This window comes from Dasypus novemcinctus, chromosome 12 (genome assembly GCF_030445035.2).
Source record: "Dasypus novemcinctus isolate mDasNov1 chromosome 12, mDasNov1.1.hap2, whole genome shotgun sequence".
Lineage (NCBI taxonomy): Eukaryota > Metazoa > Chordata > Mammalia > Cingulata > Dasypodidae > Dasypus > Dasypus novemcinctus.
This window is the reverse complement of record NC_080684.1, coordinates 112,454,367-112,475,389: the sequence shown is the minus strand read 5'-3', so window position 1 is coordinate 112,475,389 and position 21,023 is coordinate 112,454,367. Positions and strand designations below refer to the sequence as shown.

Sequence of the window (21,023 nt, the reverse complement as noted above, 5' to 3'; positions counted from 1 at the left end):
GGCCTGGCGGAGGGCTCGGAGAAAGTGTAAGTTCCACCTGCCTTCCTGATGCTCTTGGGCCAGAGAGGCACTGCCTGGGCAGGGCTCTGGGGTGCAACTGAGAAGCAGCAGGGAGTGGGGAGCTGGAGGCGGGCCCAAGGGGAAGAGGAGCCGCAGCCCTGAGCCTTCAAAAGGGGGTGAACCAGGAGACAGCTCTGGGAACGTGGCACTGGCCGTGTGGCCACGGGGAGGACCAGGGTGGGAAGCCACAGGCAGTTGGGGGGACGGCTCCAGCCCGCATGTCTGACGGGCACCAGCTCCCACCTCAGCACCGATGGGGGCACAGGAAGTAGCAGCCCTGATACTCTGAATGCCCAAAAGGGCGAACGCAGACACAGCAGGTCCAGGTGGACAGTGGGGAAGACAGAGGGGGAGCACGGAGAGCTGGGGGGACGGGACAGAATGGGCCATGGAGAGGGGATCAGAGGAGCCGAGAGGTGGACAAGAGGAAGGACGGAGTGGGCGTGGACACAGGACAGGACCCCTTCCCACACACCGCCCACACCCTGCCCCGCTCACCGAGCTGCCGCAATGGGCGACTTCTTGGCAGGGTCCAGCAGACCACCCAGGCCGCCGGCCGGCTCCTCCCCCAGGGAGCGCGTGTCCTTGTTCAGCTGCTGCAGGCGGGAGCTGAGCTCGCTGATCACAGTTGGTTTGTCGTCTTCTGGCCCGGGGGGCCCACGGCTCTCCACAGGGTCCCCCCACAGCTTGGACCTTCTCTGGAAGAGGTAGCGAGGGCGGGCAGGCCCGGCGGCAGAGGCGGCGTGGTGCTGCTGGGCCACGAGCTCGCTGTCCGAGGACTGCTTCAGCAGCGGGTCCCTGAAGGTCACCGGCCCCTTCCCCAGGGGGGACTTGAGCTTGGGCTTGGGAGGCACTGGTGGCTTCTCGAGTAGAAAAGTGTGTCCGTCGGCAAAGGAGGTGTGGGTGTCGGTGAGCTCGCCGCTCTCTGAGCTCAGGGTGGACATGCTGGACACGGTGGAGATGGTGCTCGTGGTCTCGAGGTGGGGGTCGCTGGAGCTGCGGGTGTCGGCTTCCTCCACGCCAGAGTCGGCCGCTGACTCGGGGGCAGGGGGTGGCTCGCTGCTCGGCTTCCCTGAGACCGGGCCAGGCACCGCAGTGGGCAAGGGGCCTGGGCCGGGCAGTGGGGTGGCCAGCAGGACTCCGTTGGCAAATTCTTCAGGGGGTGGCACCAGCCCAATGCGGGCAAGCTCCTCTCGGGTCTCCTCGTCACTAGAGGACAGCTGGGCAGGCGGCAGGTTCACGGCGAACACCAGCTCTGGCTCCTCCTCTGAGCTGCCCTGGCCAGGTGCAGGGTCCACTGGGGTGCTGCTGGGGGGCTGGGCCCGAGGGCTGGGCAGGGGCTCTGTCACAGCCACCGCCGCTGACTGCGTGGGGGCCGGAGCCAGCTCCGGGGGGGAGCCCACTTGCTCCTCTTGGGCCCCCAGCCCGCCAGGCTCCTCCCCGTTGCTGGTGGCATGCACGACGATGAGGCCGGCTGGCCGCTGCAGGGACGTGTCCAGAACGCTGAGGATCATGGACTTCTTGTCGTCGGGAGGCTTACGTTCCTCTCGGGGCACCTTCTCTGGCTCCCTGCGAGCTGGAACAGGAACCCAGGCAGGGCCACGTGGGGAGAAGGCCGGGGAAGCCAGCGCTCCTCGCTCCGTGTCCCGTGCCTGGACGTCCACAAACAGGGGCCCAGGGCGGTCAGTGTCAGGGCTGTGCACAGGCGTGGGGGACCGGGAGGGCACCTGGGAGGCCAGAGCCCGCTCCCGGGCGGCCAGGGCGAGGGCCAAGGGTGAGCTGGGGTCCAGGGGTTTGCCGGTGAGCGGGTGGATGAAGGTGGAGCCCGAGGGCCCGAGGCTGGGGCCGCTGACCAATGGCTTCAGAGCAGACACCGGGGAGGGCAGCAGCAGGTCGCGGCCGGTGGCGGCGCCGGCGCCCAGGAGGCGCTCGTCGATGGAGCGGGAGGGCTGCAGGGAGGGCAGGTCGGCGCTGGGGGCGCTGCCCTCGACCGCACCCACCGACAGGAACACGGTGGAGCGGCGCCGCTCTTCCAGCCGCCGGTCCTTGGCGGGGCCCGGGCCGCCGAACGCCAGGCCAGGGCCGTCGCCGTAGTCGAGGCCGCCAGGTCTGGGCCCGCGGTGCGTCGGGGAGGGGTCGCGGGCGAAGCTGCCAGTGCCCGGGCCGGGCCCGCCCACCGCCAGCGCCGCGCGATCCTGCGCGTCCTCCACCTGCAGCTGCTTCACCAGCGGGCTCTTGCGGCGCTGCGGCTTGGACGGCGCGAAGAGGCTGGCGCTGAAGGCGCCCAGGTTGGCGTAGGGGCTGTCGGGACCCGGCGGCCGCGGCCTGCGCTTGGGGCGCTCGGGCGGAGTGACCGCAGGCGGGGGCCGGGCGCCGTCGGCCTCCGGCGCCGAGTCCTGCAGGATGATCATGGAACGCGCGCGCTTCTGCCGCTCAGGGTAGGGCAGCGGCCCCAGGGGCGCGCCGGCTTCGTAGAGCCCCGCCGGCCCCGCACCCAGACGCGCCTCCAGGCCCGGCTTGAAGCTGGAGCGAACGGTGTCGTAGGCCCTTCCGGGCGGCGGCGGCGGCGGCGAGAAGGCGGGCGGAGGGCCCGAGTCGAAGTAGTAGGGGGCAGGTGGGGGCGGCGGGGCAGTCTGTGGCGGGGGAGGGATGCCGCGGCCCTCGCGCACCGAATCCTGCATAGACGTGCTCCGTGGGAAGCGCCCCTCCAGCAGGGAAGCCAGCTTCTCGTCCTCTCCTGTGGGCAGAGGGTCTGGTGAGGCGGGTGGGGGGCACCAGGAATGGCGCCTTCCAGGAGGCACCTCCGGACCTGCTGCCCACCCTCCCGCGGGGTCCAGGGCCTAGCCCCTCTCTGCTCCAGGGGCCACGCTGCTCTGGGACTTGAAAAGGAGGGTTCCAAGGACATTGCAGAAACTGTCCAGAGGCTGCGGGGGTGAGCTGTGGGGGAGGGGGAGCCTGGAGCTGCAGCTGAGCAGGTTGGGCAGGGGGAGGGGAGGCGGCTCTTGTGAACAGTCCAGGAGGGGAGTCAGATCAGATATCAGGTGGAAGGGGGAAAGAAACCCAAACTTTGGCTCCCTGCAGTAGGCCAAGACCTGCCTGAGCCTGGGGCCATGGGGCAGGCCCAGAGAGGGCACCCCAGGGCAGTAGGGCAGCCCTCCCCCCACGAGGGACAGAAATGTGCCATGAGGCCTTTTTGCTGGGAAGAGTTAGTGGCATGGATTCCCTCACAAACTGATCAAGGCCAAGGCTCAGAAGAACCAGAAGAATGAGGAGCTCCAAGTCTCAAGCCAGGGGTAGCTGGGAGGCGCTGGTGGCCAAACAGAAACAGGAGGGAGGGAGATGGATATGGAGCAAGAGGGATTTCCAGCTGTGGTCACAACCTACGGTTCAGAGAGCAAGAATGACACATTGTAGAGGGAGGGGCAGCAAGACTGTGGCCTGTGGCAAGAGACACTCAGGAAAGAGGCTCCAACCCCAGAGACCCACACTGGTGGGATGGGAGAAGCCAGCAGGCTGCAGCAGTGGCTACTGAGGTAACCCTGGTGGCTAGAGTCCAGGAAAGAATGGGTGGAAGGGAGGGAAGGAAGGAGGGAGGGAAGGAGCGAGAGAGGGAGGGAGGAAAGAAAGAAGGAATGAAAGAAGAAAAAAGATGGATAAAAGGAAGGAAACAAGGATAGATGGAAAGGATGGAAAGAAGAACAGAAGAAAGCAAGGGTGGTTCTGTGGGTGAACAGATAGATGAAAGGATGGAAACAAGCAAAAAGGAGCAAGGATGGATGGAAGGAATTAGGTATTTATGTATGGATGTACAGATGGATGGGTGAATGGATGGAAGAGGGGATGGACGGATGGATAGATGGATGGATGGATGGATGGATGGATAGAAGGAGGCAAGGAAGGGAGGAGGGGTGAATCAGTGGAAAGAAGGAAGGGTGAGTGAATGGATAGAAGGATGGAAGTTGGGAAGGATGGATGGATGGATGGAAGGATGGAAGGAAAGGGGGGCGGGAGGAGGTTGTGTGCTTCAGACGGGCTGAGGCGGCTGGAACAATGTGCAGAGCTTAGCCAGGTGAGATGTGATGGCAACAATTTAGGTCCAAGCCCCTTGCTGAGACAGAACGGAGCATGTTTCAGACCATATGGACCAGGGAGCCCACTGAGACCAAGGCACACCCTCGTTCTGTGGACAAAACGGCAGCGAGCAAGCACCGACGCTGCACCACCCTGAAGATGCAGGACCTGCAGCTTCTAAGGCAGCAGCACACCATGCTGCGAGCTCCCTGCGCCCAGGCACTGCGACAACCCTCACACAGCACAGGAAGCCTCCGGGCAGCCCTGTGCGGCAGGTGCTAGGGCTCTGGAATCAGCACCTCGAGCCACAAGGCAAGGAACCCAGGCAGTGTGACACCAGGCCAAGAGGAAGAGACGGGCCCAGGAGGGGCCGGCAGAGACCCCCAAGTCCTGTGGGTGGGTGGGTGGGGCCGAAGGAGAGCCATCTGGGCCACACAAGGATCAGGATGGGGATGGCAAACGTTTGCAGATGAAGCAGGAGACGTGGGCTAGGGATGCCCCCAGGCAACAGGGAGCCCACAGAAGGCCAAGCTGGAGGGAGGTGGTGATATCTGCTCTGTGGAAAGCTCTCTTTGGCCAGAAGGATGGACTAGCAGGTGTGGCCGGGGCGAGAGGTCATGAGGAAACCGAAGTTGGGTTCCAGGTGCACTGAGGCCTGAGCTGGACAGGGCCCAAGAGGATGGAGGTGAGGAGGTAGCTACAAAGCTTGTAAAGAGGCAGAACCCCCCAATTTAGTGGGGGTGAGGGAGGGCAGTAGAAAAGGAAGAACAGTGGGAGTACGCAGGGCTTAGGCAGGGAGGGCAGGGGGAGCATCCCTCAGCTCCAGAGTAGCTGCAGTCTCACCTCCCCCTACCCTGCCCTCCCACCCACAGAAGTGACCATGTGCCTCTCACAGGCTGTCGGCCAGGAGTTCACCCATGGCTCCGTAGAAATGCTCCCTCATCCTGCATGTCTATGCTCAGTTGCCCCACGCATCCCGTGGGCCCAGGTGATGGGGAGCACCCTGGTCTGCTCCCACAGCACCTGTGCATGTCTTCAAACACAGCTGCCACTCACGAGCCCCCAGACCCAGTTCAGTTTTGGACCTGGAGTGGGTCAGGAATCAAGAGTTTGGGAGGTTGGTTGATGGGTGGAGCTGCTGTGTGGCCTTGGGCAAGCCACTCCACCTCCTTCTGCCTCAGTTTCCTCATCTGTAAAACAGAAGCACTGACGGTCCTTCCTCAATGCAGCCATGGTCAGTGGCCATCAGCTAACATGCGGACCACCCGAGGGCATGCCTGGCTCCTGGCGGAGGCGGGGGGGGCGGGCAAGGCTGGGAAGCTGCTCAGGTCTGGGCGGGAGAGCGAGAGGTGGGGACGAAATGGGGGGAGAGCAGGAGGGAGGCAGGGTCCCGGGGAGGGCAGGCTGCATGCCCCTGGACGAAGGCTGGCCCACCGTGCCTGTCGCAGAAGCAGCTTCAGGGCTGGGGCAGAGCGGGGTGGGACTGCTCAGGACAGCAGGTGTAGGCCATGTTTCAGAGAACACGGAGGGAGGCTCAGGAGGGGGTTTTTAGGATCAGAGCTTTTACCTGTTCTCAGGCAAAGGCGGAGCAGCCAGATAAGGAGATGGTGGGCCCAGGGGGAAGGAATGCTGGGGTTGGGGGGAGGTGCAGGAGGAGAGGGGTCCACAGGAAGGGGTATAGTGGGTAGGGGCCCAAGGGATGGGGGCAGTGGGTGAGGGACACATGCCCTCAAGGGTCTCCTTCAGCAGCGTTATCTGTCGGGAAATGAGACCCCCAGGCTGGGGCACGAGGAGACCTGGAGACCAGAACCCCCAGTTTGGGAGGAAGACAGAGGAGCCAGAGAGGGCCCAGGAGACCCCTCTCGGAGGCCCGCACCCCGTCCTCCCAGCCCCAAGCCCAGGCCGTACCTACTGACTTCGTCCGGGGAAGCCCCCTCCGCAGCGAGCCGGGCAGCTTCTCTGGGCCCGCCAGGCCCTGGCGCTCAAACAAAGACTGTGGGGCAGTACAGAGGCTCTAGGGCACTGGGCCGCCAGTTCTCCATCCAGCCCCAGCCCTGCCCTCCTGAGCCTGAGACCCGCCCCGCAGGGCCCTGGGACGGGCTGAGGTAGCCCAGGTGAGCTGGGGGCACCCAGAGGGCATGGCCATGGGGGCCAGGCTGGGGACAGCCACTGCATGCTGCTCAGTGGCAAGAGGAGCCAGAGGTGTAGGGACCCAGCGTGGGTCAACTGACTGAGCCGAGATGACCCCAGCAGAGCTCAGGTGAATCGGTGGGACCGAAATGATAGCCCTCACCCCAGAAAAGCACATCAATACCCAGAAGGGAACATGGGTCCTCAGAGCTGGGGGCACTGGTCGGACCCCTGTGGAGGGTGACAGTCAGTGTGGGCCCGGGTTTGGGGTCACTGAAGGCCACAGACACAGCTGCAAAAGCCACACACACTCCTGGAGACCCCAGCACCTCCCAGGGACCCCCACATGGCCCTCAGCCAAGCCAACCTCTGACCCCAACACTGACCCCCATGGCATGACCATGTCCAGATGCCCCCCCCCCCACTGGCTTACACTGATCTCGGCAGGGGTGAGTCTCCGGCTGGTGGGCCGCTGCTTGACAGTGGCTGCTCTCGAATCGGCATCGGCAATGTCCGGCCTCAGGGTTGGCTCTGCGGCGGCCGCCAGGATCTCATCCAGTTTCTCTGTGCAGCCAGGGAGGCACCAGGTCAGCCCCAGGCCTCTCGGGCCCTACCCAGGCCCATGCGCCCACAGGGGCTGGCAGAAGCCGGGGGCCCTCCGGCCCAGAATGCAGACCCTGCCCCAGCCCGGCAGCACTGTCCTCTCGGGAGAACCTCTGGTAACCCCTGGACCTCACCCGTAGAAAAGTCACAACCAGCCATCAGGACCTGGGCTTCCTCCCGCCTTGGTGCCTGCGCCGGCCCTCACTACTCTGGCAGGTGGGCTGGGGCAGGCAGCAGGCATCACCAGGTACTTCCTAATTCGTGAATAAATCAGTGGAGGGAAGGAACGCCAAGCTAGGGACCTAGAAGATGGCTCTGTGCAAATCGAAAGGCCACAGGGTGGGAAGAGAGAACAGGAGGAAATGGGAGCAGGCAGACAAGGCCCCCTCCTCACTGGGGTTCTTGCCAGCCCCTCACCCAACAGCAGATGAGGGATGAGAGGCCCAGGAGGGAGGGCCTGGGGCAACATTCCTTCAAAATCCCCTCCTAGACAAGAGCTATGTGTGTCTCTACTAAAGTTATTTAAATTATCATTTTTAAAAGCACCATTTTTTATCAATAAAATGCTTTGGAAATTTTTATTAAACTAGCCTGTGTATTTGAAACCATTGCTGAGATCTGGGCAGGTGATACCCCAATAGCCAACCCCTCCTGGTGGCACCCCCTCCTCATTCCATAGCCCTACCCACCACTCAGGCCCACACCTGCAGCCCCTTCCCCTTCTAAGGAGACTAACCCTCTGGCCAGGGTCCTGTGACACCCCTTCACGCTCCAAGTGCCCTAGTTCAGATGAATCTGAAACAGCGCCTCCTTCCCCCACCCCAGTGCACCTGTGGGCTCCACCTTGGAACCCCGTGAGCAATCGCCATGGGGGAAGCAACGAGGTCTCCTGACAGCCAGTACCATGCCCAGCTGTGGCTGACCCAGCGCCTCAGTTGCCTCGCCTGATAAAATGGGCACGAAACAGCTCCTGCTTCCTGCAGCTGCTTGAGTTAGTGCAGGAAGGGCCAACAGCTTGCCGGGACCCCTCACCCAATGCCTCGTCTCCTCAAACGAGCAGGACCCAGTCCATACCACAAAAGCTAAAGCAGCAGCCGAGGCCACCATGAGCCGCTGGCCCCCCACACGGACCACGGAGGGCAGTTCGAGGGTTCTTTTGGTTTGTTTTGTAAAATAACCAGCGCCACCATTTGTTAAGTGCTTCCTGCTTCCCAGACACCTTCACATGAACTTCCCCCCCCAACCCTCAACAACCCTGTGGGAGCATTTACTGTCGCCCTCGCACTTGTGGGGAAACAAGCTGAGAGAACCTGCCCCAGGCTCAGATCCCAAAGGGAGGGGCTCAGACCCCACTGCTGCCCTCCAGAAACCTCAGGACCACAGCGAGGGAACAGAGAATGGAGCACGTGCCCCCCAGGTAGGAGGCGCAGCTGCAGACCAGCAGTGGTGCTGCGGCCAGGCGAGAATTATTTTCAAAAGGGTGAGAAAACAAGGATTCCACAAACTACAAGCCACTGAGGCTGGTACCAATCCCAACAAGATTACAAAATGTTCACTTGAAACAGGAAATGAGGCAGGACCAGGCTGGGGCCTCGTTCACACGATCCAGACACACCAGGGGTGCCACGCAGCAGCTGGGACAAGCACCCGGAAGACGCGCAAAATACCTACGGCAGCACTGGGAGTCCCGCTGATGTGCAAAGTATCCCAGAAATAGCTCGCCCATGTGCCCCAAGGGTCCCCAAGGGAGTCCTGCCATCCTGTCTTTAGCACTTGGGAAGACGCTGGAGAAGGGTTTCACCTGGGACGGAGCAAGGGGCAGGCAGGGGGCTGCAGGGGCGGCAGGTGGGCACTGGGCAGACACAAGCAGACACATGCTCCAGGCGGGAAGGGACGACCGCACCAGGCCCCACGCCTGCCACCGGGCTGGACAGTCGGAAGAGCCCCAAAGGGCGCCAGCACCCGGGGGTCGGCTTGGGCAGTAGGTCTCCGATCTGCACCCAAGGCCCTGGGTCCCCAGCCCTTCTCAAAGCTGCAGCCAGTGGGCAGGGGGGCGAGGCTGTGGCCAGTGCTCACGACTCCCTGGGGGAGTCTGCCCCCAGCTCACTGAGTGTCCAAGCCCTAGGCAGCCCCCGTCCAGTTCTTCCCAGGCCTGAGCCCCTTGCCCATCTCTGAGTTCTACTTTGACCCTCCAGCAGTCTCCTAGGAAGAAGGGACCCCTGACTGAACCCCAACCTCCTTGTACACCAACACTCCCCAAGTCAGGGGTCAGGCAGTGCTGGAGCCCTGGGGACCGTGAGACCCTCCCTCAAAGGCACATGACTCACCCCCTTTCCTTCTCCGAATTGAGGCTTGGAATCAAGAAACAGAGCAAAGGGGGTGAGAGGCAGCTTCGTCCCACTCCCTGCACCCCTCCCAGCCCACACCTGCCCCAACCATCCGCCGCCAGGACCCCTCCCCACCCCTCCCCAGCCTATCCCTCCACATCAGACTGCGAGCAGCAAATCTTCCTAGTGCGGAGTTGTACACGGCTTGACACTCAAGAAGGAAATCACCGAGCGAGAACATGCACTTGCACACGTACACACAGGCAAGCACGCATGCACGCATGCACACGCACATGTGCACGCCTGTGGAGAATTCCCTGCACAATTAAACCATCTCGGTTCGGTTCAAGTTTGCTCAGAAAAAGGGCAAAACCCCTATGAAGACCAGGGGTCACCTGGAGCACCCTGCAGAGCACATTTCAAACCAAAGGGCAGGGCGGCCCTGATGAACTCCCTTCTGTTCTCGCAACAAAAGTAAAAGGGACCCGAGAAGGAAGCCCCAGTGTAGGTTTCTCTGGGGAAACTGGGTGAACAAGAGGGACGCAGGGGTCCCTGGCTCAGACGGCAGGCGTCCCCTCCTTCCCCTCCCACCGCCGTCTCAGGAGGCCCCGCCCCAAGCCCTCCCCTCAGAACCGCGCGGGGCACCTCTGCTCCTGCAGGCGGCCCTGCCCGCCCTCGCCAGCTGCACCTGCCGCCTCCCACCCCTGCCCACGCCCCTTAAAGGCTCGGGCTCACGAGGGTCTCCTTCAGCTCCCGAGTGGCCGGCGGAACCGGCTGGTGTGGAGGCCACAGGTCTTACTTCCAGGTTTTCAGAGAACAAGCGTCTCGTCATGGGCTGACCCCAGGTGCCCGGCCTCCACACACAGGCGTTTCCAGGGTCCGTCAGAGGTCCACACGGGAGCCAGCTTCCCAGGACAGCAGGGCCAGGACCCAGCAGTCAGATGGAGGCTGAACTGCCCTTCCCTCGCCCAGGTGCCGCTCAGGGAGAAGCTGCTGAGGATGTCTCTCCACGAGGTCTGCAGAGCCCCTGGCCCCATCACAAGGCTAATCGTGGCAGGAGGGGAGAACCAGAAAGGGGGAGGAAGGGGGGAACCTTCTTCCCTTCACTGTCTTGGGTCTTCAGACAACAACTCGGAGAGCAGAGGGCAGTTCTGCTCCCTCGGGCTGAGCCCTCGGGCCCAGGATACAGGTCTTGGACTGCCCAAGCGCCTCTTTGTGCAGAACCAGGGGCCTTCCGAACACACAGCTGAACATGACCACGTGACAGCCTCTGGCAGATTCCAGGGACCCCCGCCATGTGCCTCACTGGCCACTCTGGCTCCTCCATTGATGCCACGGGCAGCTCCCCCTGCCTGGCCCTGGACCCATGACTCTGGGCATGGCCTCCCTGCCCCACTCTTGATGGAGTGCATTTGGCTGGGCATAGCATTCTAGGCAGAAAGACTTTTGCCTCAATACTTTGGATATATTGCTCCATCATCTTCCGGTATCTACTGTTGCTGCTGAGTCTAACCACCATTCCTTTATGAGCAATCTGGCTTCTCTCCTGGGTAGTTTGCCCATGGTGTGCTCAAGTTTTACAATGGTGCGTCTAAATGTAGGTGTATTTCCCTGCTCAGGACTTCCACTTCTTCAAAGTGGAGATTCATGTCTTACTCGGTTTTGGAAAGTTCTAAGCCATTTACTCTGTTCAATATTCTCTCTCATTCTTTCCAGCTGCGACTCCCATAAGGTAACTTTTCTCACTTGTTATCCATGGCTTTTACCTGTTCTTTGATATTCTGCATCTTCTTATCTTTCTGTGCTGTGTTCTAGGTAATTTTCTCAGATTTATCTTCCAATTTACTGCTTCTGTCTTCAAGTGAGTGTAGTATACCATGGAGTTTATAATCTTGTAGTTACATTTTTTCTTTCATTAAAAGTTGTTTTGGATCTTTTATAAATCTGTTTATTCTTTTTTGGACTGTCCTATTCTATCATTCTGTTAGTTCTTTTAATCTTTTTTAATAATTTAAACATCTGATTTTACTGTGTCTTTCATGTTCTTCTAGGACTTCTAGTTCTTTTGATGCTAATTTCAGTTCTTGGTCTTGGTTCCAGCCTTCTTGCTCCTGGTGGGTACACAGCTATGGCTCCCGGCCTCTTGGGGGTGCTTCATGCCTCCAAGCCTTGCCCTTGGAGCCAATATCCAGTCCAGAGCCCTCATGGCCATGGAAGCCTCAGCTTCCTTGGACTCCCCTTGCTTTGATTTCTCCATTTTCAAGACCCAGAGATTCCTTTTTCTTTGCTTTGAATGGGCTCTGGTTTTTTTTAAATTTTTCATTATTTTATCCAGAATGTCTATGAAGAAGGAAATCCTGACCATAACAGCCCAGTCTCTCTTTCTAGCTGCTCTCTATAGGCAACTAAACTGCAGACAAGAGCAAAGAGCATGGGATGAAGGGAGGTTCAGGCCATGGTCAGGGCTCAGCCAAGGACAAGGTCAGGACTCAATCCATGACTAAGATCAGGGATTATCTGGGAGGCTAGGGTCAGGGTTCCTTCTACGGGTGGGGGTAAAATCAAGCCTGGGTCCAGGGTTGGAGGTCAGCCTATGGAAGACAAGAGCACTGTCAACAGTCACCTGTGCCAGGACACACCCCCAATGAGGCTAACAGTCACCTGTAAGGACATGCCCCCAACAAGGCTATTGGTCACCTGTGAGGGACACACCCCCAATAAAGCTAACAGTCACCTAAGCCAGGACACGCCCCTGATGAGACCCTATTAAAAGCCCCACACATGGGCTCGCCTTCTGCAGCCAACATGGCCCTTTTCCCATCATTGTCTATTGGCTGTTGCAGACCGTTAGGTCAGAAGACTCAGTGTTGTCACCCTCACTTGGCAGTGGATAAAACAAATTCAGAGTCATGCAGCCGGTGCCCAGTAGGGCTGCCAGAGTCCACATCCCCCTCCCCTGCCCTCCTCCCCAAAGCTGCCTTTCCTTACTGGCAGAGGACGGGGTAAAGGTAGAGCAGAGACACAGTGTCCACAGAGGCAGCATGCATGCACACACACACCTGTGTAAAGACACGCCCGTGCAAACTCACACACCTGTACACACACATGTGCAAAACAGACATCCGTGCAAATTCATCACTTCCAGTGGACCTGGCCCTGCTCCCCAGGCTACATGTGTCCCCAGCTGTCCCACCACCCAGCCCATCACCCCATCCAAGCACTGGCCCTGTGGCCACCCCACAGATGCTCAGGCTTCCCACCACACCAGTACTCTGCTCACTGCCCCGTGACCTGCTCGTCCATCTGTCCATTTTTATATTAATTCCTCAGTCTGGCCTGGTCTCAGTCCTGACTGTCTTACTACCTCTTCCCACCTATCCTTGGTCTGTCTGCCCTGGGTTCTGTCCCCCTGTCCATCCCCATGGCTGCCCTGGGCTGTCTGTCTACCTGTCTGTCCCCACTGCTGTCCTGACATTTGTCCACGTAGCTATCCCCACCATTCCCTGAGCTCTCTATCCATCTGTCCCCTCTGTTTCCCTGGGCTGTCCGTCTGTCCATCCATCCCCACCGCTCCTTCGGCTGTCTGCCCATCCATCCACCTGTCCATCCATCCCCACTGCTTCGCTGGGCTGTCCACCCATCCGTCTGCCTATTCGTCCATTCCCACTGGTCTCTGGGCTGTCTGTCCACCAGTCCATCCCCACTGCTTCCCTGGGCTGTCTGTCTGTCCCACCACTCCCTGGGCTGTCCATCTACCTGTCTGTCCATTCCCACCGCTCCCTGGGCTGTCCACCCATCCATCTGTCCACCCATCCATCCCTACTGGTCTCTGGGCTGTCTGTCCACCCGTCCATCCCCACTGCTTCCCTGGGCTATCTGTCCATCCCACCGCTCCCTGGGCTGTCCGTCCACCTGTCTGTCCATCCCCACCGCTCCCTGGGCTGTCCGCCCATCCATCTGTCCACCTGTCCATCCCACCGCCCCCTGGGCTGTCCGCCATGCTCACCAAGCTCCTCCAGCTCAGCGGTCATGGACTTGGAGCGCAGGGTCAGTGTGGTGCTGGGGGCCCTCTTGGGGGGAGGGGGGGCTGCAAAGAAGAGGGAGGCTTTGGCCCTCCTGTCCAGCAGGAGGCGGCGCGGCGTGGCCAGGTGCAGGTGCCACTTGCGCTCCACGGCCTGGATCTCCTCGTACTCCCGCGAGGACGCGTCGCACTGCGCCAGCATCTTGTTCAGGCTGCGGCTGGACGCAAACTTCTTCATGGCGCAAGGGCCCGGCAGCTCCAGGGGCCAGGCCGGGGCGGCTGGGGAGGTGGTCGGGGGCCCCGGCAGGGGGGGCCGGCACCGGCCCTGCAGGTTCGGGGGACGGGCAAGGGGGGCCCAGAGCCATGGGGTGGGGGCCGGGCGGGGTCTCCTGCCGCTCCGGGGCGCCTCCCCGCGGGACCGGGCGAAGCTTCCCGGGCGCAGGCCGCGGCCGCGACGCTGCTCCTCTTCCTTCAGGTGCCGCCCCTCCCCCTCCCTCCGACAAGAAGGCGGCGGCGGCGGCGTCAACCTCACGGTTGCCATGGCAACCCCGGCCTCCAGGCAGCCGCTGGCGGCGCGAGGAAGGAGGGCGCCTGGGTTTGGGGACGCCGGGAAGGGGGGGCCGGGTGCGGGGCGGCCCAGGACGTCAGGGCGCGAGGGTCCCGAGTCCCCTGGGGGCCAGGGCGCGGGGAGGCCCGTCGGGGTCGGGGTCCGCGGCTCCTCACCTCGCCGCCTGGCCCCGTCCTCCTCCGGCCGCCTCGTCACGGACACGACCTTCATGGCCAGGCGGCTGCCGCCCTGGCGGATCAGCGCCACCACCTGCTTGTGCCCGACCTTCACCACGTTCACGCCGTTCACCTGGGGACAGACGGGCGGGTGGGCACGGGCCCCAGCGCAGCCGCCCAGGCCGGGTGCCCCGCCGGCCTCACCTCGATGAGAAAGTCCCCGGTGCGCAGCCCGGCCCGCCAGGCCACGCCCTCCACGTCCACCGACTCCAGGTACTGCAGCGCCGGGAACGCCGGGGTCGGCGTGAACTCCTCGATGGGGGTCTCGGCTGCAGGGCAGGCCGGCCGTTAGGACCCCCGTGAAACAGAGGAGCGTGGGGGCCAGGGGCGGCGCGGGAAGAGGCAGTGGGACCCGAGCATCCATGCGCAGCCCCCCGCACCACAAAGGCCCCCCGGGCCCTGCTACGTGCCCCTCAGGAGCCGCTGCCCCGCAGCCTCAGTGGAGGAGCAAGGCGGGTGGGGCCAGGGAGAGGGAGGGGCCGCAGGGCAAGCAGTGAGGGGGCAGCTGCCCCAGCCCCTCCTCGCGGGCCCCCATCTGTCACCTTTGGCCCCTCGGAGCACGAAACCGAAGCCCTCGTGGTCCCGTTTCTGCAAGACTGCCACCTTGTCTTCGATGACGTAATCGCTGAGGGAGGAGAGGAGGGTGAGGAGGGCCAGGGCACGGCCGGCCACACCCAAGGCCAGCCGATCCCCTCGCATGCCCCGGACAGAGGCCCACGGTGACGGTCGACCCATGGGGGTGGGCTGACGGCCTCTCCTCTCTATCATGCCCTGTCCCCGGCCTCCCCCGCATCCAACGCCCCGTCCCACAAGCCCCGCAGTGTTGCCCACCTGCCCGTACCTGTGGGATGTGAGGCTGTCGTAGGAGCCCACCGTGTAATGGCGGAAGAGCCGCTTCGTCCGGTCCTCTCGGGTTTCTGAAGGGAGTGTCGGGAACTGATGGAGGAGTCGTGTCCTCCAACTGGGCCCAGCTGTCCTCCAGCGTGCCGGTTACCAGGCTTGCCGTGCACACGCCACAGGTGCGGGTACACCAGATGGAGCAGGGGGCGCCCAAGCCCTGGAGCCCTGAGGCCCAGGTGCCCTGAGGCAGGACGGCTGAAGGCACTGTGCCCAGGACGCTGGCCCTGGAGGTGCCAGGGTGGCGGTGCCCTCACTCCTCTAGCTGGGCAGCTGAGCCGGGGTCGAAGAGCTCCCCGCAGTCAGCACCCAAGGCTGAGAGCAAAGAGGGGTGTGTGTGCACAGTCCGTGTGTGCCTGTGTGCCTGAGAGCAGTCGTACCGAAGTGCTGTGCTCATGCACGTGTATGCTCGTGAGCATGGTTGTGCAGAAGTGCTGTGCTTGTGCACGTGTGTGTGCCTGTGAGCATGGTCGTGCATAAGTGCTGAGCTTGTGCATGTGCCTGTGTGTGCATCTGAGAGAAGCCATGAGAAAGTGCTGTGCCGGTGCACATGTGTGTGCCTGTGTGCACGTGAGTGGTCATGTAAAAGTGCTGTGCTTTTGCACGTGTCCCTATGTACCTGTGATGGCAGTCATGCAAAAGTGCTGTGCTCGTAAACGTGTGTGTGCCTGTGTGTGTATGAGCAGTTTTGCGTACGGTATGTGCCATGCTTGTGCACGTGTCTGTATGTGAGCACAGTCATGTCAATGTGCTGTGATCATGCACATCTGAGTGCTCATGTGAGCAGTTGTGCATAAGCACTGTGCTCATCCACGTGTGTGCATAAGCACAATCGTGTGTAAAAGCCATATTCATGTATATTTTGTGTGTGTGCACGCCCACAGCTGTGTGTAAAGTGCTGTGCTAGTGCATGTTTGTGCAGAAGCCCAATCATGTGTAAGTGCTTTGCTTGTGCAGGGTGTCTGTGCATGTTTGTACAAACCACAATAGTGTGCACTTGCTGTGCACTGGCATGGAAGTGGCATCAAGCCTCACTGAATCCCTCACAACCACAGCCTACTCACACTCCAGGATGGGTCCCATCTCTAAGGGAACAGAGGTCCAGGTATGGGGGTCTGGGTCCCCTTTCCTGGTCACTACATGTTATAGGGCCTCCTCCAAGCCCCCACAGCCACTGCAGAGCTGGGCGGCTGTCTGCCCACTAACCCTACCACTGGCTTCGTTCACCTCCATGCCTGCAAGGTCCAGTCCCAGCCCCAGCCCCAGCTCCTGCTCCAGCCCCAGATCCTGCTCCAGCTCCAGCTCCAGCTCCTGCTCCAGCCCCAGCTCCTGCTCTAGCACTATCTCCTGCTCCAGCTCCTCCTCTAGCCCCAGCTTCAGCCCCAGCTCCTGCTCCAGCATCAGCTCGAGCCCCAGCTCCTGCTCTAGCTCCAGCCCCAGCTCCTGCTCTAGCTCCAGCCCCAGCTCCTGCTCCAGCTCCAGATGTGTTTCTCCAACCACTTTCAAGTCAGACTTCACCTGCCCCCTAGTACCCACAACTCCTCCTGGAACCTCTGGAACCACAGGAGGTCCCCATGACGGCTCCAACCCAGCCCCTCATTTCACCCTGATACCTGCCACGAAAAGACCCACAGCACCTCCTTCATTTGAGCATTTCTCAAGATTCATTTACTCATTCAAAAAATATTTTGTGAGTTCCGACCATGTACCAGCCACTGTCTGTTTCAGGCTCTGGGAAGACAGCAGAAAAGAGAACAGGTAAAGCCTCTGACCTCATGGAGTTTAGAGTCTATTCAGGGAAAAGGTAAACAAACAGTAAATAGAGAAAAGCACAACATGTCAAATGCTGACATGTGCTCAAAGGGAAGACAAGCAGAACAAGGGACCGTGAACCTGCAGTTCAGGTGGCGTCACATGAAGGTCCTGCCCAGAATGGTTACTGGAAGAAGGGTGCAGTGTGAGAGGCTGAGGTTGGGCAAAAGGCATTCAAGGAGAGGAAACAGTCAAGGAGTCAGCTTGCAGGTCAAGCAAGGCCCATGGGGCTGGAGCAGAGGGAGTGTGAGAGAGAATGCTAGGAAATAAGCTCAGAGAGGGAACCTGCAAAGTTTGATGACCTGCCCTCACTAAGTGTGAGTTCCTTGAGGACTAAGCCTCTTCATCTCTAGCACAGTGCCTGGCGCATAACAGGTTCTCAAAATAGTGACTGAATGGACAGACAGACAGACAACTGGCTGGGTGGGTGGGCCAAAACGTGGCTGAATGGAGCAGGAGATGGGCAAGGAGGGGTGGATAGATAAAGAAATGGATGGAAGGATGAATGAAAAAGCCCATGGAATGGAGCTGGGACAACTGGAAATCCACAAGCAAAAGAATGAATGTAGAGGGAAGTGGACGTAGCTCAAGCAATTGGGTTCCTATCTACCATATAAAAGGTCCAAAGTTCGATGCCCAGGGCTTCCTGGTGAGGGCAAGCTGGCCCATGCAGGATGCTGCCCGGCGCAGGAGTGCTGGCCAATGTGGAGAGCTGATGAGGCAAGATGGCGCAACAAAAAGACACAGAAGAGAGACAAGAGACTGAGCGGGAAGCAGACTTGGCCCAATGGATAGGGCATCCACCAACCACATGGGAGGCCCACGGTTCAAACCCCGGGCCTCCTTGACCCGTGTGGAGCTGGTCCATGCATGGTGCTGCTGCACGCAAGGAGTGCCATGCCACGCAGGGGTGTCCCCCACATAGGGTAGTCCCACGCACAAGGAGTGCACCCTGTATGGAGAGCTGCCCAGTGCAAAAAAAGTGCAGCCTGCCCAAGAATGGTGCTGCACACAAGGAGAGCTGACACAAACAAGGGGATGCAACAAAAAGAAACGCAGATTTCCAGTGCTGCTGATAAGGATAGAAGCGGTCACAGAACAACACGCAGTGAATGGACACAGAGAACAGACAACTGGGGGGGGAGGGGAGAGAAATAAATAAAAAATAAATCTTAAAAAAAAAAAAAAAGACTGAGCAAAAACCAGGGAGCTGAGTTGGCACAAGAGAATGATCACTTCTCTCCCACTCCAGAAGGTCCCAGGATCGGTTTCCAGAGCCGCCTAATGAGTATACAAGCAGACACAAAAGGACACACAGCCAATGGACACAGAGAGCAGACAATGAGGGGGATGGGGAGAGGGAGAAATAAATCTTTTTAAAAAAGAATGAATATAGACCTCTATCTCTCACTGTATACAAAAAGTAATTCAACATGATCAACAACCTAAATATAAGAGCAAACATTATAAACTTGCAAAAAACATAGAGAAATACCTTCAGGTCTTTGCAGTAGGCAATGGATTTTCAGATTTTACACCAAAAGCAACAAAAGAAAAAATAGATAAAATGGGCTTCATCAAAATTAAAAACCTTTGCACACCAAAGAACATTATCAAGAAAGTGAAAAAACAACCTACAGAATGGGAAAATATTTGGAAACCATGTATCTGATAAGAGTTTAATATCCAGACTATATTAATAACACATACAACTCAACAGCAAAAAGACAAATCCAATTTAAAAAGTGATATCCAAATGACCAATAAGGATTTGAAAAGATGCTCGACATCATTAGCCATCAGAGAAATACAAATCAACATTACATTGAGAAACCACTTCACATTCACTAGTGTGGCTATTTTTTTTTTAATGTAAAATAACAAGCATTGGTGAGGATGTGGAGAAATAGAAACCCTCCTACATTGTTAGTGGGAATGTGCAGCCACAGTGGGAAAGCCTGGTGGTTCCTCAGAAAATTAAACATAGAATTACCATATGGCCCAACAATTTCATTCCTAGGTATACACCCAAAAGAACTGCAAGGGCCTCAAACAGATATTTGTACACCAATGTCCACTGCAGCATTATTCACAACAGCCAAAAGGTGGAAGTAACCCAAGTGTCTATCAACGAATGAATAAGCAAAATGTGGTCTATCCATACAAGAGAATATTATTCAGTCGTTAGAAGTGAAGTGCTGGTATTAATAGATGCTACAACATGGATGACCCTGAAGGCAACACGTTGAGTGAAAAAAACAGACAAAAGTACAAATACTGTATGTTTTCTTTTGCATGAAATATGTAGAATAATCAAATTCATAGAGACATAAAGAATAGTGGGTACCAGGGTGGGGGGAAGGCGGAAAACAGAGTCATTGCTAAATGAGTATGCGTTTCGGTTTGGAAAGTTGAAAGGAATCTGGAAATAGATTGTGGTGAAAGTTACAAAATATTGTCAATGTACTTGATACCAAAGCATTGTCCACTTAAAATGGTTAAATAATTTTTATGTTATGTATATTTTACCACAACTAAAAATAGATAATTTTTTAAAAGTAAATGGAGAAGAACCACCACATCTTGTCTTAGTTATGTCACTTCTCCTAAGAGTTTTGGCTCTACTCATTAATAAAAAGTAAATGGATATATGCAAATGGATGGGTAGATCAAGATTGTAAAGAAGGAAGAGAGGGACAGGTGCATGGATGAAAGGACAGAATACAGATTTATGAGTATGTGGGTAGACAAATGGTTCAATGTGTGGATGGAAGGGCAGATGGACTGAATGGATTGATGGGTGGGTGAGTCAAAGGCTATGAATGGATGGAAAGGTGGATTGGTGGATGGATGGATGGACAGGTGGGCAGCTAGATGGATGGAGAAACTGAATGGATAGACAAGCGGGTGGATAATAGATGGAGGAACAGATTAATTCACTGATGGATGGATCAATTTAAAGATAGATGGAATTGGTGGGTAAATGATGGACAGATAGCAGCTTGATCAGTAGATAAATGGATGGACTAGAGGGTAATTGATGGATAGATGAATGGAACAATGGATGGATGGGTTAGATAGCTAGACAGGTGGGGTGAGTGGGTGGGTGAGTGAATGGACAGGTGGGAGGGCGGGTGGATGATGGATGGATTGGTAGATGGGTAGGGGGAGGATGGATCGATTTATGGATAGATCAATTGGGTATTTAGCTGATAGGTGGATGGAAGGATCAATAGATGCACAGGGTGGGTAGACAGGTGAGTGAGTGGGGGTGTGATTAGGTAGATAGATGGATGGGTGGGTGAGTGGATAGATGAGGGGTTGGATGGATGGCTCAATGGATGGACTGAGTAGGTCGACATGTGCATGGGTGGGTGGGTTAGTGGATGGATGGATGGATCAATAAATGGATAGGTAGACTGAGGGATAGGTGCATACATAGCTGGATATAAAATTATATGGGTGGTTGGAGCATTCATTGGATAGAAGGAAGAAAGAGCTAAGAACATCACAAGACAGAGATGTCAGGAAAAGTACTGTCTAGATTTAAGGACCCTGCCCCTAATTCATATGACTTTAGGTAAGTTGATGGTTCCCCCTGAGCTTCTCCTTTCTAGCATTGGCAAGTTAACCTTGGAGGGTCCCCAAGATTCTGGAGGCCTGTCGTTTAGGTACTCTGGCACTGCCGAGCACACATCCCCCTTCTTCTCCCGCATATTCCTGATCACAGCTGACGCCCTCTGTACTGTGTTGGCACCCATCCTCCCATCGTTCCATGGCCTCACCACCCTCAGCTGGGCCATCAGACCCTTCCTTGCCTCCATCCTACCTTTCACCACATCAGACCAGCCACAGAAATGCTCATGGACCCTGACTGCCCACAGGAGGACTTGCCCACTCTGCAGGTCACCTGCCTCCCATTTCCAGATTTTGTCAAACAAGCTGTACTTACTGCACAACACAAATTCATCTTCTCAAATGACCCAAATGACAACTGAATGGAAAGGAAGGGGGAGGAGGGACACAGGCAGCCCCCATGGGACTTGAGAAACAGCCTCCAGGGCCTACAGCTCCAGCTCAGCACTCCCCCTGCCAAGCGGCTCTCTCCACCAGCAACAACTCCTTCCACTTCCTCTCCAGGTGTCAAAGGGGAGAGTGACCAGCCTGGCCAGGCTTCTCAGCACTGCACCCTTCCTTGGCTTCTAAGCCCTTCTAGGGCCCAGAAATGGAGCTTCCTTTGGATCCAGGCCTGTTGGAAGCAAGTTCCTGTTCCTGGTGCCCTCTGGCCTCAGCAGAGCTCGGGCCCTGGGTTTAGGACC

General features: G+C 58.2%; 1 protein-coding gene across 1 annotated transcript in view; it reads right to left on the bottom strand.

The window, feature by feature from the left end:
• SHANK3 (SH3 and multiple ankyrin repeat domains 3) overlaps positions 1 to 21,023 on the bottom strand; it is a 50,431-nt gene that overhangs the window by 7,859 nt on the left and 21,549 nt on the right. Inside the window, 9 exon segments of the mRNA XM_058309075.1 lie at positions 559 to 2,797; positions 6,040 to 6,124; positions 6,695 to 6,825; positions 9,192 to 9,215; positions 13,198 to 13,278; positions 13,936 to 14,068; positions 14,140 to 14,264; positions 14,538 to 14,620; positions 14,837 to 14,912. Coding sequence (XP_058165058.1) covers positions 559 to 2,797; positions 6,040 to 6,124; positions 6,695 to 6,825; positions 9,192 to 9,215; positions 13,198 to 13,278; positions 13,936 to 14,068; positions 14,140 to 14,264; positions 14,538 to 14,620; positions 14,837 to 14,912 — 2,977 coding nt within the window.